The sequence below is a fragment of the Stylophora pistillata genome, chromosome 1 (genome assembly GCF_964205215.1).
Source record: "Stylophora pistillata chromosome 1, jaStyPist1.2, whole genome shotgun sequence".
NCBI lineage: Eukaryota > Metazoa > Cnidaria > Anthozoa > Scleractinia > Pocilloporidae > Stylophora > Stylophora pistillata.
The window spans coordinates 46,494,770-46,516,088 of record NC_142519.1 but is presented as its reverse complement, the minus strand read 5'-3'; the positions used below and the strand labels follow the sequence as shown (position 1 = coordinate 46,516,088).

The window sequence follows — 21,319 nt, the reverse complement described above, 5'->3', positions numbered from 1 at the left end:
TGAAAAGAATCGACTTTGCTTCAGTTGTGGCCGCAATATCAATCTTTTTCCAAGACCTTGGCATTTTATCAGGTCAACAGGCGCACAAGTAACCCACAGATGATTGAAATTCATCAATTAAAACAAACAGCACCAGCTGCTTTGGTAGCTTACAAGCTCTTCGGTTGGGAATTTTACCCTCGTTTATTTCTCTGATTGTCTTCCAAAATAAAAAAAACATACTCTTCTTTGTTGGAAAATTGCATATCTACCCGTATATTTTGCTGAGTGACATCAAGAAAGTTAATGAATAAAATCCTCTTAAGTTCTCAAAAGCGCAAGGTCGCCTGAATAAGTAATTCAATAGTATGTAGGAGGTGAAACTGTGATGTAGCTCACGTAGTCACGGACTGTACATCTGGGTTCTGCAGGTAAGACGCCTACATCGATATCACGGGTTTTTGAGCCATAACCAAACTGTTGAAAATTACATGGTTTTTCAATAGAGACAGTGTTGTCAAATGACTTACGAACGCCTCAAGAGAAATATTTCAGGTATAAATCTTAGGATCTGCACAAAAGTATCTAAAAACTTATGGGTTCCACCGGCAATGTTTTCCATGCGATAATGTAAGAGGCCCGAGGTTTTCGCGAGGCAGTTTATGAAATCAAAACCTATGATGGACACTCCTCTTTCTTACACATTATGCCACCCTTCTAGAAGGCCCCATAAACGTGTTAACTACGGCCTTCTCCTCCGCAGAGTTCTCCTGTTGATATCCGCTGGACGCCATGACTGTAGATGCAAACCGATGCCATGGCATCTGATGCGTTCAGCGGGCATCCAGCAGAGGCTCTCTCCAAAGGCTAACAGTTAAATTACACCAAGTCTAAATGCACAGTAATGAGTGACGTAGATTCCCTGTCCCCTTTACTTTCCCCTTAACATTTAACAGTTACACGAGATAGACCAGACGTTCTGATGAATTTTATTACGCAAGCGCAGTTCAGCAACTTAAGTTTCTTGTTATTAGGAACCTATTTTCCGGTAACAAGGAGGAACAGCTAACTCTTTTTAATGGGAAAAAACTACTTAAATCTCAACGACATGTTGATGCTTCCAGCAATTTTTGAGCATAATCTTTAACTAAAAAAAAAAATAGCTAGGTGAGTTTAAACAATATAAAAACATGGCGAATTATTTCAAATTATGAAAAAATGAACCATTTCAAATTCAACCTTATTTAGGAAAACATAACTACTCGCCAAAACCTTTAAGAAGTTGCCCTAGATTTGAAACATCATTCGTGCCAGTTGTTTACACCAACTTTATATTCTTCAATTAACAATACAACATTTGGGAATCATTTCCCAAAAGTTCGCTGTGAAAGCCATAAAATTCATATGTTCATCATTTACATTGTACAATATCTGTTACTATCATACAAGGAAACAAAATAACATCGACTGTAACAATTAAATAGAATTCCAATGTTTGAGCGAATCGTCCTAGCTAAATTCATTGAAGGATGCAATTACATGAGAGTAAAATTGTAATTTCTGTACAAAAAAAAAAAAAAAAACACTGTAGCAATTGAAAAGCACTGTTTTTGCACAATATCTTAGCTATTTTCATGATAAAATTATCGTAAATGTGGTCAACTTAATTGCAATTAAAAATTTGAGTATTTAATCGAGATCTCACGATTTGTTATCTCAAGTCCGTTTTGAAGTGAATATCAGGAAAACTATCAATTCAATATGCCCAATACCAGCAACGCTTGACATCATAATTCAATAATTCTAGTGCGACATTTCTTTCTCGTTTGTTTTTGATGACCATTCGATTCATTTTCTGAGCTCTGTCGAGGCCTGGGATTCAGCCGCGGTGACCGTGAACGAACCTGCTGAGAAAATGACGACAACTTGTTCCGCAGCTCAGGAATGAGAGTCCGCCCTCGTGCCTGCGCAGTGGCGAAAATGTTCATTTTTGGAACGCGGTTTCCCACTGAGATATTTCGAAACCGAGCCCCGATGCGCCTTCGTTCCGGGCTCTTTTCGCTGTTACTTTCTCCATCAGTGGACGCCATCCTCCCCAACTCCACACTCGAATGGCTATGGCCGAATTTTAACGGAGACCCCGAGCCGTGGTAGCTTACTTGGAGACCTTCGATACTGGCTTCGCACCTTTCCGCTTGGACTTCTCCATTAGCCTGTTTCAATTGAGATACATCTTCTCGCCCAGTGACGCTTTTCTCGGAGCTGTTGACATGCTCAACAGTTTCTTCTTTTTTATCTCCAGATTCCTTTGTTGGTTTGCTTGGCTCATTTAGAATCAATTGGTCCTTCTCCTGCAAATAATGACTTCCTCCGGTTATCATTCCTGATGCATTAGCATCGTCATTCTCTTCATCTTCAGCTTGTGATACATGACCGTTCGTTATTTCATGTTTTGCAATTGGATCAAACTGATCGTTCCCACCGATCATCTCTTCTCTTTTTAAACCAATTGAGTCATTTCCTTCCACATCTACCGGGTGACACCCCTCACTTTTCGCTCCCTCCTCAACGGTAACGTCAAATCTAGCTGAAGGACTCTCTGTGGAGTTGCCTCCTCCTTCCTCACGTTGACTATCTGGTTTCACACCATTCTGTGCTTCTTCCTCGTTCATTGTGTCGTCGTCACCTATAACAAACGTAGCTTCCGATGAGGATTTTTCCTCATCATTTAAGTCCTCTGTTTCAGATCTTTTCCCTTTGGACGATACTTCGACGTCTTCAGCAACTTCCTTCTGAGAGGAACCAGCAGCCTGTAAGCAAAGGAGTTGGGTTACTTTGCTTTGTTTTTGTTTTTTCACAACGACATATTTCGTGAATCAAGAATAGAATTCATATTCGGTTATTAAGCTTGTTTTCATCACTCCAAAGCAGCGGACAAAGTTACAGTCGGAATATATTTGGCCTCACGGAAATAAAACGTTGTGTAAGACAGGGATGACTAAAATGACAAAAGTATTTTGTGTTCTCTGGTTATTTATCTGGTGTTATCTGCACATTCAAAAATAAATGGGAGAAGGGAAAGAACTTCGAACCACATTCATTATACTTTTAAAATCAAATCGAGTAGCCGGTTTTCCACTTTTTTCTTCTTGTTTGCTGGCGCGTTTGTTCAATTTTAGGATTTCATCCTATTTTCCTTTTCTTGCCTTTTTAATGAAGGTATGCACTTTTACTTGATGGTACTTTACGCAACTTTTCACAGGGTTTCACTGCTTCCGAATACAACTTCCCTAGATAACTTTGCAGGCACAAAGAGATTATGGAAAACAAATAGCACGAGCAAGAAGAGAAAGAACATCACCATCTTAAGCATGAAAACAAATTCTCTGTCCTGATAATTTAAAATAAGACTGACCTCTGGGTCATAGTAATCCATGGGGTCAGTTTCTCCGGACGCTTTATCGTCATCCTCACTCCCCGAGCCGCTAGAACAGCTCTGCGGTGCACTGGCACTAGAAATGTCAAACTCTTCGTCGTCATTCAGACCTCTCTTAGCGAGACAAGAGTCCGAGAATGATGTGGGTAGACTTCCAAGTCTGGTACGGCGAATGGAAGCGAGGGAAAAGTCGTCTTTGTTGTCGTGAACAAATGATTTACTTCTCACCTTCATGTATGGTTTGGACCAGGTGCTTAAACGAGACTTGGACGAAATTTGAGTCACATTGGGTGCAATCTTGGTCTTTTTCCTGAATATCGACACAGACAGTTAAGAACACACAAACGCACGAAAAAGGCCTACCTGGGCCACAAATAAAGCAAGCTTTCCAAGGCCTGAGCACCAGCGATAGCTTCTAGTGCCACGCAAAGGAGTTGAGCTTTACTTTCGAAAGCTTTTAGTCACAGAACGTGGAACACAAGGTGCAAGATGTGAGCGAATGTGAAATGTATTTTTCAGATGGGATCAAACTCACCTGTCCAGTCGGCACTCTGTAACTTTTAATCCCAGATCTAACGATGCTCTTGCCGCGGCAAATGCGTCCGCAATACTAAGTAAAACACCTGAATGAAGAGAACTAGGTATTAGCACTGGCGCAAATGCAGTTGTAGACTCTTTTTGGTCTGATTTGTTTAATGTCTACACGAGGCGAATACTTGGCTTGTCTATTTCGCAGCCGTTTTTTGGTTACCATACGCAATAGGCCCGAAAGAAAGCGTCTAACTTGACTTGACGGAACAACGGCTTCGGATGATGCTTAAGTTTGAGACGTTCGACAACGTTTAAGACACTTGACCTTAGGAAGATTAGCAGCAAGACAAACCAAAAAGGAGGGGGGGGGGGGAGGGAGGGGATGCACAGCGTGTGAGCCTCCGCTTTTACTTACATGTTTACATGTTTGTAGGACCAAATACAAAGGATTCATAGCGCAGAATGTATATGGAGCACAGCTAAAATCTCGCATTAAAAAATGAAATATAAAACAAAACAAAGCAAAACAAAATTATGAAATAGAGCCTGTCTTTACATGTGGGCGATGGCAAAGTACCAGTTCCGCCTCACTACAAGCGAACTGAAACTGAAAAAATTGCAGAAACTTGACACAATTCAGTCATAACACAATGACCCCCACTTCAAGAAACCCCAAGTATCCGTGTACATCATTGCAGCACATACAACTAGGCCAGGCCGTTGATTAAAAGTGAGTTAAGCGTCAAGCTCAAGAGTAGAGATGCATGCTTTCTAGATCCATCACGCGTCACTTACTTCGGGCGTCTTCCGCTGTACGATGTTGTATGGTCCGAAGGGTGTGGAAGTAACCTGAGTTACCCTGATACCGCCGATGTATCCGAATGAAAAGGTGTTTGGACTTAACAGTTGTTTCGAACCCTAGAAAACAATGACAGGAGGTCAACGGAATGCTTTGTGAAGCTTCATTTTACAACATAACATTTAGCCTACTGAAGCTCCTTTAATGTTAATAAAATCTGGTCGGATGTAGACATGATATTTAATTTTCTGGAAGGTTTTACGCAAGTAGCAACCGCAAAACAAGAGCCCTCAGTCAGTCTTATCACTAATTCCTGTAACCTATGTGCAAAATCGGGTTCGTTTCTCCTTAACGTTCTTTGTTGTGAGGTTTTCGTTCATGTTAGTTACAACTACCTTATCAGAGAACAACTTGGCTTATAGTTATACAACCAGCGACAAAATTAGTTGACTGACACGTTCTGTTTAAATGATTATTTTCAAGTGCAGAATAACACTATTGTTTGCACCACGCTCAAAATCATTGACAAATCCCCCACCCCCCGCCCTTCCCCATTCAATGTTGCCTACTTGTAACTAAAATATTGTGGAAGCATGTTACGAAATTGCTTTGGGGAAAGGAGGCGAACAGGTTAACTTAAAAAGGACTAAAGGGATAAGAATATGAGGTTAAAGGCGGTTGAAAGAGACAACGTGTCACTAATCTTGTCGCCGATTGTAGGTTCGCAAACGCGTAAATTACCTACCAATCTCGATCTTCTCCAAGTCGTCGAGGGCAATGCGTTCATACTGTGTTATTCTCTCGGCTTCATCGTCATAGCTGAAAAGTAAAAACAAATTTGCAAAAATAACAAAATAAATGAATGAAGAATTACTTCCTTCAGTGTGTCATTCCTCGAAGACAATCGAACAATAAAGACTGTGCTTACCTAGCTACGTAATAAGCGTGGTAAGTAAGTAAAAGAACGACATCCTGATCTTGCGTGACTTCACCATCCGTGCTGAAAACGACAAATGAGTAAAGAGATATACAGTTGGCATAAAGAATCATGAGAGTAAATCGGACGGAGACGTCCCATGTTTTGGACGTTCTTTTTTTTCCTCTTACAAATAAAGTCTAATCCATTAGGGATTGACAAGCAGCTTCAACGTACAAAGTGACGAGAAGCAACATATTTTCAGCTAGGGAGTAAAAAAGGAGGAAAAAACGGTCAAAAAAAAAAAAAAAAAAAAAAAAAAAAAAAAAAAAAAAAAAAAAGAACACAACAAAGAAACAAAGCAAGTCACCAAGTTTGGATTAGTTTTAGCTTAACAATTGCGTTTTCAAGAAAGTGGCCCAGACTTTTTACACTGATTACACAACAGGGCACGTAAAAACCGAACACAATCCCCGACTGCTTTCGAGTCTCAATTAAAAATTGCTCCAACGTTGATGCTTTTATCACTGAGTTAACGTAGTTTATCAATTACCTATAGAAAGGATCAACCAAAGCCCAGCCACCTATATATTCCTCTTCATCAGCCAGAAGTAACTGGTTACAGTGCTGTATCAACTGTGCAACACACTCCTCCCTCTCCATTGTCCACTGCTCCTCTTCAGGGCCTTTATTCATGGCCGCAATTAAAGCTGCAATGTCCTCTGTGACTGGGTTTCCTAACATTACATCTAAATGAAGGTAACAAAAAAAATTAAGGACCGTTTCTTTCAAGTGAAAAAAAAAACTAAACAAAAGAAAAGCAAAGACAAAAACAAAATCAAAAACACGATGAAAGCTGATATCTAGGGAAAAGATGAAATTTCAGCTCTATGTGTATTCAGTCTGCTGAACTTAAAACTTGCGAGAACTCCTGTGTAAAATATTTTATTTTTGGTAAGCGTTAATTAGATTTCCGCCTTCTTTTAACATTTACTCGGCAAGAAGCACTCATATTCACAATCTCCACTCCACCAGAAAGCAGATGTCAAAATAGCCTTACACGATATCCTTCACGAAACATTTTAAAAGACATGAATACCATCTGAATATTGATGGCTGAGTTACAATACATACCAATTAACGTCTGCCTATAAGCCGCCTTAAATCTGTTCAGGTAGTATCTAATAGGGAAAACAAAAACACAGTGGGATTGCAAGAGTACAGTCAAAATTTGGCAAAACATATGGAACATGGAGCACCTTTTTCCAGTCACAATGTGCGTTCACACAAGCGAACCTTTAGACATTCTAGTAAAACAAACCTGTTAGCAGAGTTGTAACCATCTTTCATAACACCAGTAAACCTTCTCTCACCCGTCCTTGTGAAGTCTCCCTGGAAGGACAAAAGAAACAAGAGTTGTGCTTACTTGCTTGCTCGCTATATAAGAATATTCAACTGGTCGCATTTTGTATGACTTATATTTTTGAAGTTCGTAATTTATGGTCAATTCTATCTTATCCATTCTTCACCCTCCTCGTTCCTATTTGGTTTATTTTTCACATTTTGGTGATTCCCTCTATAAAACTTACATTTTGTACGGTTAAAGCCCCAATAATAGAAAAAAAAAATTAGAATACCCAGTATACCTTCATTGCCGCAGTGCCAGCGTATTGTCGACTGATTGCATCGCCATTACTGGCCCACATCTCCTGAAAAGCTGTCCTTATAGACGAAGGTAGGATTTGGTCTGGAAGCTGTTTGCCCAACTTTTTCAGCTGGGTTGAAAAAAAAAAATGGTCAACTACGAACGGCCGCACTGACGGAGGGACGGAAGTACAGACGCCCAGAGAGACAGAGGGTCGGAGTAACGGACGTAAAGGTTAAGGGACCGGGTAACAGAAGGATGGAAAACCATGGTAACGGAAGAAGAGATAAACGGGATAACGAAACGACAGATGAACATGGTAACGGAAGAACGGATAAACGGGATAACAGAAGGACAGATGAACGAGGTAAGGGAACGACAGGTGAGCAAGATAAAAGAAGGACGGTTCAACGAAGTAACGGACGGAAGGATGGAAGGTTAGGGTGGTGCTCAGAGGGATCAAGGGACGCGGTAGCGAATGAACAGACCATGGTTCGTACAACTTCAGACAAACAAAATTCAAGGACTTTTCAAGGACAAAAAATGGTTTTCAAGGACTAAGTTTTATTCATAAATCTGCACCATTTACGATTGAACACACATTTGCCCATCGCTAAATTAAATCGAAAACAAAGGGAAATGAAAAATTCATAGACCAAAACATGGCCAAACCACTACATGTTTACGTTGCCCTTTAAAACAAAAGCACATGGCGGACCACCCCACATCGGAGACTTTGCGCATGAAATTGAGGCACAGATCCAACTTTGCTTCATGTACCACTCACGTTTTATACCGACCATTTCCGCTTTTTGGTAGTTACTAGTGGACAAATTTTCCATAGCAAAATCGTTTAATTTATCAGAAAAGCGATAAGGCGCACAAAAGTTGCTAAATTTCAAGGACTTTTCAGGACCTACTAAAGAAATCAAGTACTTTTCAAGGACTTAACCAAATTCAAGGACTTTTCAAGACGACCGTTAAAATTCAAGACCTTTTCAAGAGTGTACGAACCATGCCAGACGGACGGACGGGAAACTGTTCGGGGAGACAGAGAAACGGGGTGACGGACAAACGGACGTACGGGTGTATGAACATATGCAAGGACCAAGAAACGGGCGGACATATGACAGACGAAGGGACGAATGAACGATGGGATTCAGAGATGGGATAGCAGAGGCACGGACACAAATGACGCGCAACGGAGACACGGAGGGACGGAGTGACGAAGAAGCGGGGGGGAAAACGAGGTGGGAAGGAACAAAAGGACGAATAAAGTAGGAAAGATTGAACGAAAGAAATAAAGGTCTGTTAGAAGATGTTAGAACAATGTCGTTTATCGCAAACTTGCTTTTCCATTTGTGGGGTCCTTAACAAAGTACTCAATCTGTTACAGCCGTCTTTATTACTTACCTGTTGTTCCATGATGTACCGCGCTAAAGCTGCTTGCACAACATTCGTCCGGTCTAGACAGTCCATGCAGTTGACTCGAAACACACCTCTCTGGTCACAAATAATTCCTTTATCATCAGTCCTTTTAAACAAGAGCAAATACCCCTCTGTAAAACCAAACCACTGATGAATGAGATTTGTGTGTGCAGTTAAGGGAAAAACTTGTAGACAATGTCATACTTTCAAATTTCTGCAACGTGCATGTGCAAGATCAATAAACTAACTTCTTTGACAATTAGTTAAGGGAGGCTAAAAAAAATTTTATTTGCCATACCAACAGTATCTCACTTCCTTGATAACGTCAGGAATACTTTCCACCAACACTGACACGTTCTCAAATCTCATTCCACGACTGCATTAAAAAGCACAAAAGCATCTCAATTGATTTAACTTGATTTGGTTCAATTCAATCATCACTGCAACACAATTCGTGAAGGATATGGGCAGATATAAGAGTCATCTGGTTTCTGGAGCATTATTCTTCAGTGAGGAAATTTTCAGTGTCATTTGATTCAAGAAATGAAAGAATTAAGTAAAAAAGAACTTACCAATACTCATGAAAATCAAAAGTAATGTAGGTGAGGAAAGGACTGTTGTAGGCCAGGATATTGTCCATGAAGACATCACTTATTATCTGGTAAAAGCATGGAAATAGTTTCAGTTACACAGCACACCTCTCACAATACGAGTAACCCAGAAAAAAATAGAGAGCTGCTTATAACTAGTGCAGACGGCATATTCTTTTACTTTACATGATAAAAGGGGGGTAAGTAGCTAAAGAAACTGCGGTGCTGCGTCGGTGTGGGAAATTATGAGATAATTTAGTTTTACCGACTGAGTTGGATATTTTAAATTGGATACCGCACAAAGTTTCTAAAGCTCACGTTTTAATCGTTAGCTCGTTGCCATCATTTTAATTAAAATTAGGCGGAGTCTAACTCCCGTGGATTTCCTTTCTTCTCTTCAAGTCGTGTTGATCTATTTCTCTATTTGCTTATTTATTTATTTTTTCCAAAGTAACTATAGCTTCAGTCAATCAATATGTGATTTACAAAAGTTATTTCAACGTCTCTGTTACCTTTTCCCTTCCTGATTGATCCACTAAATTAATAACCGCCTGAAAAAGGAAACAACACGTAGTTAGTAACAGCATGATAACTAATAGGCACTTCATAAAACAAATACAAAAAAAAATCATCTGTAAAAATCAGTCAGTCTCCAAATAAACGCCTTATTTGCTGAATTAACACGGATAGTGTGCGTGAGTCGTTTAGTTCAGCCATTATGTTGCGCCGCTTTCCTTACGCACTAGCATGGTACGTGCGTAGTTAATACCGGTGTAACGATTAAACAATTGTTATTTGGTCACAAACGCTAGAGTTTGTAAAGTTGACATAACGTAAACTATTTAATACATCAAGAGCTAAAAATGATATCGGGTAGTGTTACAGATTGTTTAAAAATGAATCAGTAAATGGTCGCTATGATATATAACTGTACTTACCACAGTTTTGTAAAGTTCCAATTGATGATCAAAATGCTTTCTAAAGGCAAACTGAGTCTCCGCTTCATCTGCGTGTTAAAAGGATGTTCATAAATTAAAAAAAAATTGCTCTTGTTGACAGCTATTTCAAGTGCATTGCGTTGTGCACTTGAAATAGTGCACAACATAATGCCGCCACTTAATGCCGCCAATTTCCTCACAAGGAAAGTGAAATGACTACAGATTAGTTTTCCTCTCATTCTTGACTTAACTACTTCACGGAGTTTCATCTGTGAACTACTAATCTTCTTCAGGCGCTAGGATCGACTTTTTTACGCCGTGATTGCGGTGATTGATCCACCTGGTTAGCAGAAGAAGACTGACAGTATGCAGTCGAAACATTGTGATCCACACCGGAAGTGATGACGCCCTGACAAAGGACAATCACCAACCTCGTTCCCAGGGTCTCTCATCTTCCCGCCCCCCTGGAGCGAGCGAGGAAAGGGGCTCGCTCCGGGGGGGCGGGAAGATGAGAGACCCTGGGAACGAAGTTGGACAATCACTACATCGTTATCGCAATTACTCGCGATGGGTAACCCAACCCTTTAGGACAGTATTAACAAAAATGTAATCATAAACGATATCTCTCACAATAATTATGCTGTCACAGTAAAAAAATCATTGGAAAATATCACTGGCGACATGAATATCGGTAGAGAAAGTACAAGAAATACAGTACCGCTCACGTATAGATTAGCTGTAAATACGATTGTGGGACACACACATATGTGCGTTACTATATGCATTTGAACGCGTCTACATATGTCTAAATACGCGTGCACATGTGCGTATACACGCGTATGGATGTGCGTATAGACGTGTACACATGGGTGCATGTACGCACTTTATGTCCCGATGTGTATTTGTTGTTTAATACTACAAGTTTCTAGTGTATACCTCTGTCTAATCTTGGTGGTGGTCGGTATTTGTACCCAGGTTGACTCCAGTACACTGGAACAGAGCCTCTGACTTGCGCAAACGAAACATTGTGGGTTGAAGTGCAAATTATCTGTTGAACAAAAACATTAGGTCAGGAAAATAAAAACAAGAACATTCAAAGACTATGATAGGCTGATGGCATTAATCATACCGCCCGAGACTAAAAGACTAACTTTCGGCACTTGGCCACCACCTTCTCTGCCACCCAACTGTCAATCCTCATCTGATAGCAATGGAAAAAGCGCTTTAAGAAAAAAAGGGCCCCACAGAATTTGGATGCACTAATGAAAAACCCCTTTTGCACCACTGTTAGCCATGTTTTGCGACTCTCGGGTAAAGGTGTGATGCTTCAGAGGTATTGTTGCACTAAGTCGTAACCGGTAAATTTTGATTCGATGTCTCTGTTTCTGCTTTGACCCTTCGGCGCTTAAGAGTGACTAGCATCTAATTTCTCCTTACAATATCACCCCTGAATCACACATTAAGATCACAAGAAGAAAGGAAACGATCACCAACTAAAGAAGCTTTTGATTGTTAAGCAAATTCTCCTTGGCAGCTCCTTAGGAAATGTATAGAGAACAGCAAGGAGAATATGCATACAGCTAAGTACATATAGGAAACTTTCTCTAGTTCTAGCTCTGAACTTCAAAGTTCACCGGACAATTGTGAAGAACTGGAAAACCTGCATTCTTCAGAGCTACATGTATGTAATCGACACAGTTGGAGAACGTGACGAGCCCTTAAGTGCATAAATTCTCAAACCTGCTCTGTTTCAACAAAATTTGCCACATCTCCGTTATCATCCACACCACGCCTCCTGTAACGAGTCCCTGGAGCGAAAAATCAACGCAGAAATAGAATCAGTATTAAGAGTGGTTTGTTCACACTTAAACTTTCAACTGACTGTCCACTTAATTCAAATTCTCATTAGCTTTTGGTGTTCTTCCCTTAGCTCAGACTGGCAGTTGTAATTACACTGTACTGTGGTTTTGGTTTTACAACACTCAATCGAAATGTGCTCTGAATACGAATTCATGTTATCAAAGACACGTTTAGAAAACGCAAACCCAACCACTTCCAGGACCTGAAAGCTAATTGTGGTACTTCACTAGGAGAGGCTTGACACACCATAATTTTTTTATTCACAATTAACACCATATTTTAGTGTAGACCTTACCAGCTCGATGAATACTCCTCCTGGATAAAATAACCAGCTTGAACTCCTCTGGTGGGAAAGGCGCCACTTTCTTCTCAGCATTTTCGTCTGCATCCTCCTCTTGGAAAGTGTTGATGCAGTGCTCTATTTTACAGTAGCCTTGAATTATAGGGGTGGCCCACTTGCTAGCAAGAGGATCCTGTTTTAAAAAAAAAAAAACAATTTTGTTGAAATAATCTGTCAAAGTCAAAGTGTGTGGCTAATCTGCAATGCGTGAAGGTGTTCGTGTAGCTGTTGCATGCCAAATAAAAATGAATAATCTGATGTATACATAGTATTAATGCCACATGAGTGCCAAAAAAAAAAAAAAAAAAAAATTAGGAGAGAAAAAATTTGTTGCAAAAACCACACTGGCTCAGTAACTCACCTCACTGGTCAGCAGCTCTTTGACCATAAAGTGGTTCCAGAAAAACCTCTTGTCACACTAAATATTAAAAACAAAATGTAAAAATAAATAAATAAATAAATAAATAAATAAATAGAACATACAGCTCCCCATTTAAAATTACTCATCATACCAACATGAAGAATGAATTATTTGTGATGTGTAATGCCTGAAGGACATCATGTTTTGCAATAAATCCATTTGCAAATGTGGTACATATTAAACACATGTACATCACTTACCCTCTTCCAAACTGGATCAGCTGCACTGTATTTTCCACTAAACTGTCTCTGCAGGGTGTTGGTCAGGTCTCCCGTTGGTGAGTAATAAAAGGAATCAGAGTCATTAAACATCTTCTGCAGCTCCTGTACAATGAGAAAAATATTTCATTTCAATGTACAAGCAACACTGCTTAAAAAAATGTTGATGAAACCAAGTGGAGTGCACCCTAACAGTACAGCTGTAGGTGTGTTATTTTAACAGAGATAGGAAAACTTGTATAAGCAAGAAGCAAGAAACAAATTTGTTTATCTTTTAACTCCCAAGGTCCTAATAAAAATTCTCCCTAATTATATGCTGCTATACTTTTCCTTGTAAATGACACCTGAGATTTTGATCTTATTCCAAAATATCACTAGTAAATTTGTCTGTTCTCATAACTTGTTTATAAGATGTCTGACGGGAGTTGCAAGGAGAAATTGCATGTTAATCACTTCTGGCACTTAAAGGGTTAATCAAGAGAGTGATTGCAGACAGACTTTGTTAACAGAAAGTATTGTTACCAATTAATCAAAAAATCATGTGCAAAGATTAAACATAATATTTATTTACAACAGTTCACTTTCTCCTGCGAGAAAATGAACCCACAAATCTGAAATACAATTTTGTACATTAATTTTGTCCTTCTATCTATTTAACATCAAGTCTATCAGTTTGTCCGCTATACTGTGCTTTCCTATCATTCATTTTAAGTACTGCTTGTTTCTTTTTTGATTCCTCTCTTATAAAATATCATCGCAGTGACATTTTAGTGGCTACTGAAAGCCTACACAATAGGAGTATATGACTACTCACAACAAGTACTTACCTCAACAAATCTTCTTTCTAACTTCTCTTTGTCTTTCAGGTCCCTGTCTTTGATGTTCTGTAAATAAAATTCGACAAACAGCTGAGAGCCTAATAAACAAACTATCTACAGCAATTTATTGATATAATTATTCTAACTTATAATCATTTACTTATCCATTGCTCGATCCGTCTAATTACTTATTCATTGTTTTTTTGTTTGAACACATTTGAAGGCACAGCTTTTTTACCTTTTCTTTCAAAGTGGAAGCTGCAGTTTTCAGTTTGTTCCATGTTTGTCCCAGTCCTTTTTCTGTTCCAGCCAGTCCTCCTCCAACACCCATAATTTTCCGAGCCCGGCCACCATTTTGATGTTGTTCACAAGGCTAAAAGAACATGGCATAATTATATGATTGTATTAAAAAATCAACCATTCCTAAATGTATTTATGTAATGTATGAGTGGCAAGATTACAAAATTATACTGTACAAAAATGAAAATGGAACTTCACCAAACAAAATTCAAGAAATCAATGTATGTGTAGATGTTAGTTGATAAACAATAACCAACTTATAATGATGTCTTTCTCTGTTTTCTTGTTTTTTGTTGTTGTTGTTGTTACAAGTTGTTGTTGATACAAGTTGTTGTTGCTACAAGTTGTTGTTGTTTAAATTGTTTTGCTTTTCTTTTTTGGGTGGCCGGGATATTTATTTGTCAAGCATCAGTCAGAATAAAATTTACAGTTCTGGCTGCTTAAGATGCACCAATGTAAAATTGCTACTGATGTTTACTTTCAATGAAACATTTTTCAGTTTGAGTATGCATGTCCTACATTTTTGTACCATTAAAAAGATAGGTCAGCCACTACAAAAAAAAGAAAAAAAATGTCATGGCCAGCTGTCTCCCTAAATGTATTGCAAAAATCTCTATTAATACTTGTGAGAACAATCAATCAAACATGAACCAAACCACAATAAAATGATATAGTCATTGGCCTCTAATAATTAATAAAACATACAGCTGTATTGAAACATGTGTGTACACTGTGCTGCAGCACTAATACTTACATCAAGATCAAATTCTGGCGATTCACTGGAAGACAATGTCAATACCGCTATCCTGTCAATTCTGTAGACTTCATGATCTCCTGGTAAGTTACCAACACGTGTTTGCTTTGATATTACTATCAGTCTCCAATCAGCACCTGATGGCATGAAATACAACAGATTACTACTGAGGGCAGATTCTAAGAAAAGAGACATGCACAATGCAAGAAATTAAGACCAAATATAATGATGACTTTATTTAAACTCGGATGAAAATGAGGCTTGTTAGGCCTCTGGCAATAGAGATGCTAATATACCGAGAAAAATGTATGAATATAAATTACAGAGTTTAAAAATAATATCAGCCTAAATATAAAAGATGATGATATAAAATTACAAATTAATTGCTAATAGTTTTCTTATCTCATTCCTGAAAGGGCCAAATTCCGCCATTAATCTTAGCTTATCAGGTATTAAATGCATTCCAAGCCTTAGCAGCAATGTAAGAAGTCGACTTAAGGCTGCAAGTTGTGGTCTTAACTACAGGCCATAAGTTGGGGTCTTAGCTACAGGTAAAACAAGTTTGTTTTTGCCCCTAAGATTTTTCTTGTTTTCTCTTACTTGAAATGACGATTGAATATACTGAGGCATGTTGTTATAGAGGGCTTTAAAAATTATTAAAAGCATATCTTGTTTCTACAACTTAATGAGTAACCAAGTAATATATTAACTGAGGACACTGTAATACACCCAGGTGCTTAACCAACACACTAATTAAATTGCCAAAAAATGTCCTATAGATGACTGGTTGTAATTCATTACTGAAAATTATTTACAACTGAGAAGCTTGTAATGAAGCTTAGGAAGTGACTGTTGAGGGCAAATGTATTTTGTATTTATCTTTAAGCTATTGACGTCCAGTGCGCCCATATGCACCCATGGGGACCCACACCCTTTCTACGCCTTGTGACAACATCACTTTTGACCCTGGAGCACGAATTTGAGCACGTACTTGAACAGGTTGAAAATATCTTACAAACGATACCAGAATGAGTGCAATTGAGTGAAGGAGATTGGAGAAATAGCCAAAAATCCATGTAACTTTGACCTGAAAATCTGGATGAAAATCTTGTTCCATTACCCACCTAACTTTCTGAGCATGTGGTTTGAAAATAATGAGTAGTTTCTGAAAAATCTCTACACCAAAATAAAGCCTACTAAATTTCCAGCCAGTGAGGAGAAACTTCAGGCAAGGAGAGGAAAAAAAAAGGGCAGGAGAAAGAGAATATTTTGCTTTCTGCACGTGCCCGAGATTTTCAGACCACCATTTTGCATTTGGATCGAAAGGCCATCGAGTGTACGAGCTGTCAAGGGGTTCTTGGTAAGTTTGAGCTTTTAAAACCACAACAGTGACTCGAAATCTGCTCGACTAGCTTCAAAACACAGTTTTCCACAAAAGCTGCGGCCATTAATGGGTTAACGTGGAGGTACGGTGGCCTCATGGTTAGTGCGCTTGACTCCGGATCAAGTGGTCCGGGTTTGGGCCCCGGCCGGGACATTATGTTGTGTTCTTAGGCAAGACACTTTACTCTCAGTGCCTCTCTCCACCCAGGTGTATAAATGGGTACTGGCAATTTAATGCTGGGGGTAACCCTGCGATGGACTGGCCTCCCATCCAGGGGGAAGTAGAAATACTCCTAGTCGCTTCATGCTACCGAAACTGGAGTTAAGCACCGGCCTAATGGGCCGCTAGGCTCGTAAACAGACATTTATCTTTAACATGCAGTAACAAATCTATGACATTCAGATATTGTCCTTGCAACCTGTTCCAGGAATTAGAAATATTAGCTGTTGCATTATCCTACATTTGTATGAAATACCATCTACTATGTACATGTAAATTAAGATTATAATGTTCATTTTTATCACATCCATTTTGAAATCACTGGTGATCCTTGTAATTTGATTGGCTCTCATTGGAGCGATTCATTCACAAAACATTTTTTAGCACTAAAATGTATCTTTTCCCAGCCAGTGAGGGAGCTTTATTAAAAAAACAACAACAAATAGCTTGTTTAAAGAAAGCAATCAAATTACAGGAAAATGAAGAGCAACTTTTGCAACTTTTGCAACTTTTGTACAGACTTGAAATCCATTGTCTAAGCAATAGAGTTTTGCATTTTCAAAATGAGTGCAATGAAGTGGTAACTGAACTTTGTGGCATGCAATTTTGGTCAGAAATCATAATTGTGATTTCAAATCAAACTCACTCTGCACTTGTTGGATTTCAAAATCACGCACATGATTTTAGACAACTCAGCTCAATTACCATTAGGCACATAAGTCAATTAAGTAACCTCACCACTGACCAACAAATTCAGTTACACAGGTGTACCTACTGTATATTAACATAATCACAGCTCCATGCTAACAGTACCCAACTAGCCAAAGACTAGTAGAAATTCAGTTTTGGTTGGTGGTTTTTGATTTCCGCTTACCAGTTTGGCTAGCAAAGAAACTGAAATTGATGTACATAACATCATGACTTAAGCCACTTGGCTAGTAAGTTGAAAAGTTAGCGTTGAGCCCAGATAATGTGTACTTGTAAATATTAACATTCTCTGCAGTAATCATTATAAGATGTTACATCTTTTCCCTCTTTAATTCCAAATCCATTTTGTTAAAAAAAAAAACTCTTTCAAATATTAATCTTGAATATAAATTCAACCAAATTTGACCACACTGAAACCTAATTGACATTGCACATTTAACAGATAACAAATGAAAAAGAAATACAATAAAATATTAAAACAGCACTTAAGCAATAAAAAACAAATGTACTTACTCATGAAAACCTAGTTAAAAGCAAGTACAATAGGGGCTCTGTTAAATCTTTGAATTACTAGCCTTCTAAAATAGTTTAAAGAGCATCTTACTGCTCTCAATCTCTTAAGATTTTATTTTTATTTATTAGCATTGTAAACAACAAAAATGATAATTATAAACCCCCTTATCCAACATAAATAGTCTCTCAGTTTCAAGTGAATTGCAACACTGGTATATGTGCATGCATGTACAGTGCATAAATGAAAACAAAAAAATGAAAAAGAAAAGAAACAAAAAAAAATCAATTGCAAAGCAGAGCTCAACACTTAAACTTTTCAACTAACTCGCTGAGTAGCTAAGTGACAACTTAGATGTTACAACAATTTCAATTTGTTTACGAGCCTGAAACTGGCGAGGAGAAATAAAAAACCACAAGCCAAAACTGAATTTCTACTAATCTGTGGCTAGTTGGCTACTGTTTAGTGTCAAACCCTGCCAAAGTAAACATGTTAATTGAAATTATCAACATCCTACTGAAGTATTCATTGCATTTTACTGAAGCATTCATTGCATTGTAACCCCCTCTTAACTGAGTAAGGACCCTTCCAGTGAAAGTTCTCTGAGAGCCATTTATAATCCTGGGTGGATATATAGACACCATGAGAGAAAAGTGTCTTGCTCAAGAACCAGCATTTTCCCTTATTTTGAGTGTGACAGTTAAATAAAATTTTCAAACCAGTAGAGCAATCCCAGGTCTTTTACTTGTTGAATTTTCCAGTCCATCAAGTGATTTTAAGTGGTGATGTGGGATAATATAGGTGGTAAATTTTACTGGTTACTTTCAGAAATTGAGAATATTAAAGACAATGAAACTCAATGACTGTCCTTGGGAAAATCTTTTCATCTCAGAGTCCAGCACTAAAAAACCACCCTGTCAATGGTCATTTAAAAATTTTCTAATATACTGCACAGAGAAAGAGAGAGCAAAATTAGTCAAGGTAAAGAGAGAAATCAATCAATCAAGCCACATCTATTCCATGAAAATGTAGCTACGTGCCAATAAAACCTTAAACAATCAAAATCTGTCTTTTGCAAAGAGTTTGCAATATCAAGAAGTAAAAGAAAAATTGTTCTTAGGTCGGTGCTGAGAAACACATTGTTTACAATTACAGATGCTCAGCATGAATTCTAAAATAAAAAAAGACTAGATGTGGTTGTGGAGTGAGACAAGAGGATAAACTAGGCATGTTCTATTCATTTCTATTCATTCATTCATACTGCCTCCCGGTTAGCTCAATTGGTAGAGCGCCAAACTGTTGTGTGGGAGGTCGTGAGTTCAAATCCGGCCGGACCAACACTCAGGGTCTTTAAATAACTGAGAAGAAAGTGCACCCTTTGTAATAATATCTGCAAATGGTTAGACTTTCTAGTCTTCTCGGATAGGGACGATAAATGGAGGTCCCGTCTCACAAGCCCTTGTATGTGAAAAAATTTGTGGGACATTAAAGAACCCACACACTGTTCGAAAAGAGTAGGGCATGTAGTGCCCGGTGTTGTGGTCTATCTTTGAATAGTGTCTATCAAAATTGATGGGGGGGGGGGGGGGGAATGCACCTTTGAATATTGTATAGAAAGGGCACAATATAAATAAGGAATTCAAATTCATTCATTCATTTATATTTAAAATGTTTTGCATTCCAATGTAATTTTTGGCCATTTTTTTTCCTGTGAATATAACACAATCACCAAGGAAAGGATGGCCTAACATTTAAAATTCAGATAATAGTCTGTCACACAACCACCTTCATTCAAATTTACTTTTCCTAGAAAATCACATATTATGTAATCCGAAGGAAGCTATTAAAATTCTAGATGCTTTACGAAAGAATTTCCGACATAAAGAAAAGTCCATGTTCAACAAATAGAAGCAAATTGAAAGCTGTTGAAGCTAATTACAATGTACAATTTTATTCTTTTGTGTCAGCCTTTGCGTTTACAAAATAAATATCAGCATCTGGCGTGTGGAAATTTCAGTATAATAGAACATAAATTATGCGCACAGCTCACATTAAGGCTAAAAAACGGCAATCAAGCTTCGCGTGAGAGAAATAATAACCAAGTATAGCATTTTTAAATATTCTTTAAAAAAAGAAATGCGAAATATTTGGAATGCAAACGCCGGAAGAAGTAAAATCACATGGTGTACGAATAGATGCGGGAAAAACTATAATTTCGTCACGAATCGAATGGCATTCACCAAATTCGCTATTTCCATTTAAAAATATAGAATTACCTCAGAAAGCAAATAACTTCGACTGTCCGAAGACTTAAAAAAGCAGTGAATTCGACCAAATATCGAATTGTATGTGGAAATATAATTTCCACACACGTTTGTAAATAAACACTACGCTTTGTTAGCCTTCTGTGATGAGTAATAAGCTTGCTTACAAATTAAGTGTAAGCACGAAAAAAAATCTACTTTTTATCTAAATTCCTTCTGGAGTTGTCTATACCAGCACAGTTGCATAAAGGTGAATAAATCATTGTAGCGTTGAGATAACTCTAATAAAAATGAAGAAAAAGTGTTGATGTCGACAAAAGTGACGTCAGCTTACGATGCCGGTAAATATTTACTAGCAACTTCAACCCAACCGGTAATTTGTACTAAATGCTTGCTCCACCTTATTACTGGTAGATCGGTTACGATCGAGACAAGAGATAAGAATAACCCGGTAAAATGTTAGTATGAGCCGTATCTTAAAATTAAAGTTAATGAAATTTTAAAAAGGTAAACTGATTTTCTCCAAGCATATGAAATATGTACCTGCATGAACAGCTTAAGTTAATCCTTATGAATGATTTACCTGGGAAAAATTGTATTTTGCCGATGACTCCATACACAATTCCACGGCATTTCAATGACCAAGCTTCACCCAAATCGACTCCTGCGATAAATAAATTTCAAATTACTGTTGTAATTGTAACACCGGGTGACAATCGATCCTAAAAGGTTTCACCCAAACACCGGTCGAAGAACAAAACGCGGGCTTACCAAAGCGCGGTTGAAGGCGGCCGTCGAGCCTGTTACACCACAAACTATCCGGTCCATTTAGAATGATGAAGTTGTCCTGAGCTTGGAAGAGTTCCATCTTTCAACCAGGAGCGAGGGACGAAGTGTAAATCCCATCTGTAAGCATTACCCCGACTTGCGAATTTGTCTGTCAATGCTTCCTTGCCGCCATGTTGTGTTTTGGGTCGAATGCCTTTGTTACCCACAACTCCCAGCGGACTTGGCAAACTCTGTGCGCACGACATCTTACTGACCTCCAAGACAGCGTGTTATTGTTTGGTTACCGGTCCCATTGCTTGTTGCTATCTTTCACTAAATGATATTAATAGTTGATTTCTTTGTTTTTCCATGGTGAACATTTTTCCACGAATTAAATACCTGATTCCGGTCGCTGTGTGCGAAAATCCTTTCAATCAGAATTGAAAATATACTGGTTTTGACATAAAATTTTTTTTGAGGTGTTGATGCGGA

At 38.3% G+C, this 21,319-nt stretch overlaps 1 protein-coding gene across 1 annotated transcript; it reads right to left on the bottom strand.

Moving 5' to 3' along the window:
• Positions 1-1,657: 1,657 nt before the first annotated feature.
• LOC111330323 (phosphatidylinositide 4-phosphatase SAC2) lies at positions 1,658-21,045 on the bottom strand. Its single transcript, XM_022935160.2, has 25 exons — positions 20,831-21,045; positions 20,643-20,723; positions 14,974-15,110; positions 14,158-14,292; positions 13,929-13,985; positions 13,084-13,206; positions 12,824-12,880; positions 12,418-12,595; positions 12,003-12,070; positions 11,199-11,310; positions 10,263-10,330; positions 9,837-9,875; positions 9,307-9,392; positions 9,033-9,110; positions 8,720-8,840; positions 7,308-7,436; positions 6,983-7,053; positions 6,796-6,842; positions 6,215-6,410; positions 5,674-5,745; positions 5,491-5,564; positions 4,742-4,864; positions 3,951-4,038; positions 3,395-3,725; positions 1,658-2,789 (listed from the first exon to the last, which is right to left on the bottom strand). Exons 1-25 carry the CDS (start codon positions 20,925-20,927, stop codon positions 1,767-1,769), a joined length of 3,591 nt encoding a protein of 1,196 aa, XP_022790895.2. The 5' UTR covers positions 20,928-21,045; the 3' UTR covers positions 1,658-1,766.
• Positions 21,046-21,319: the final 274 nt, after the last annotated feature.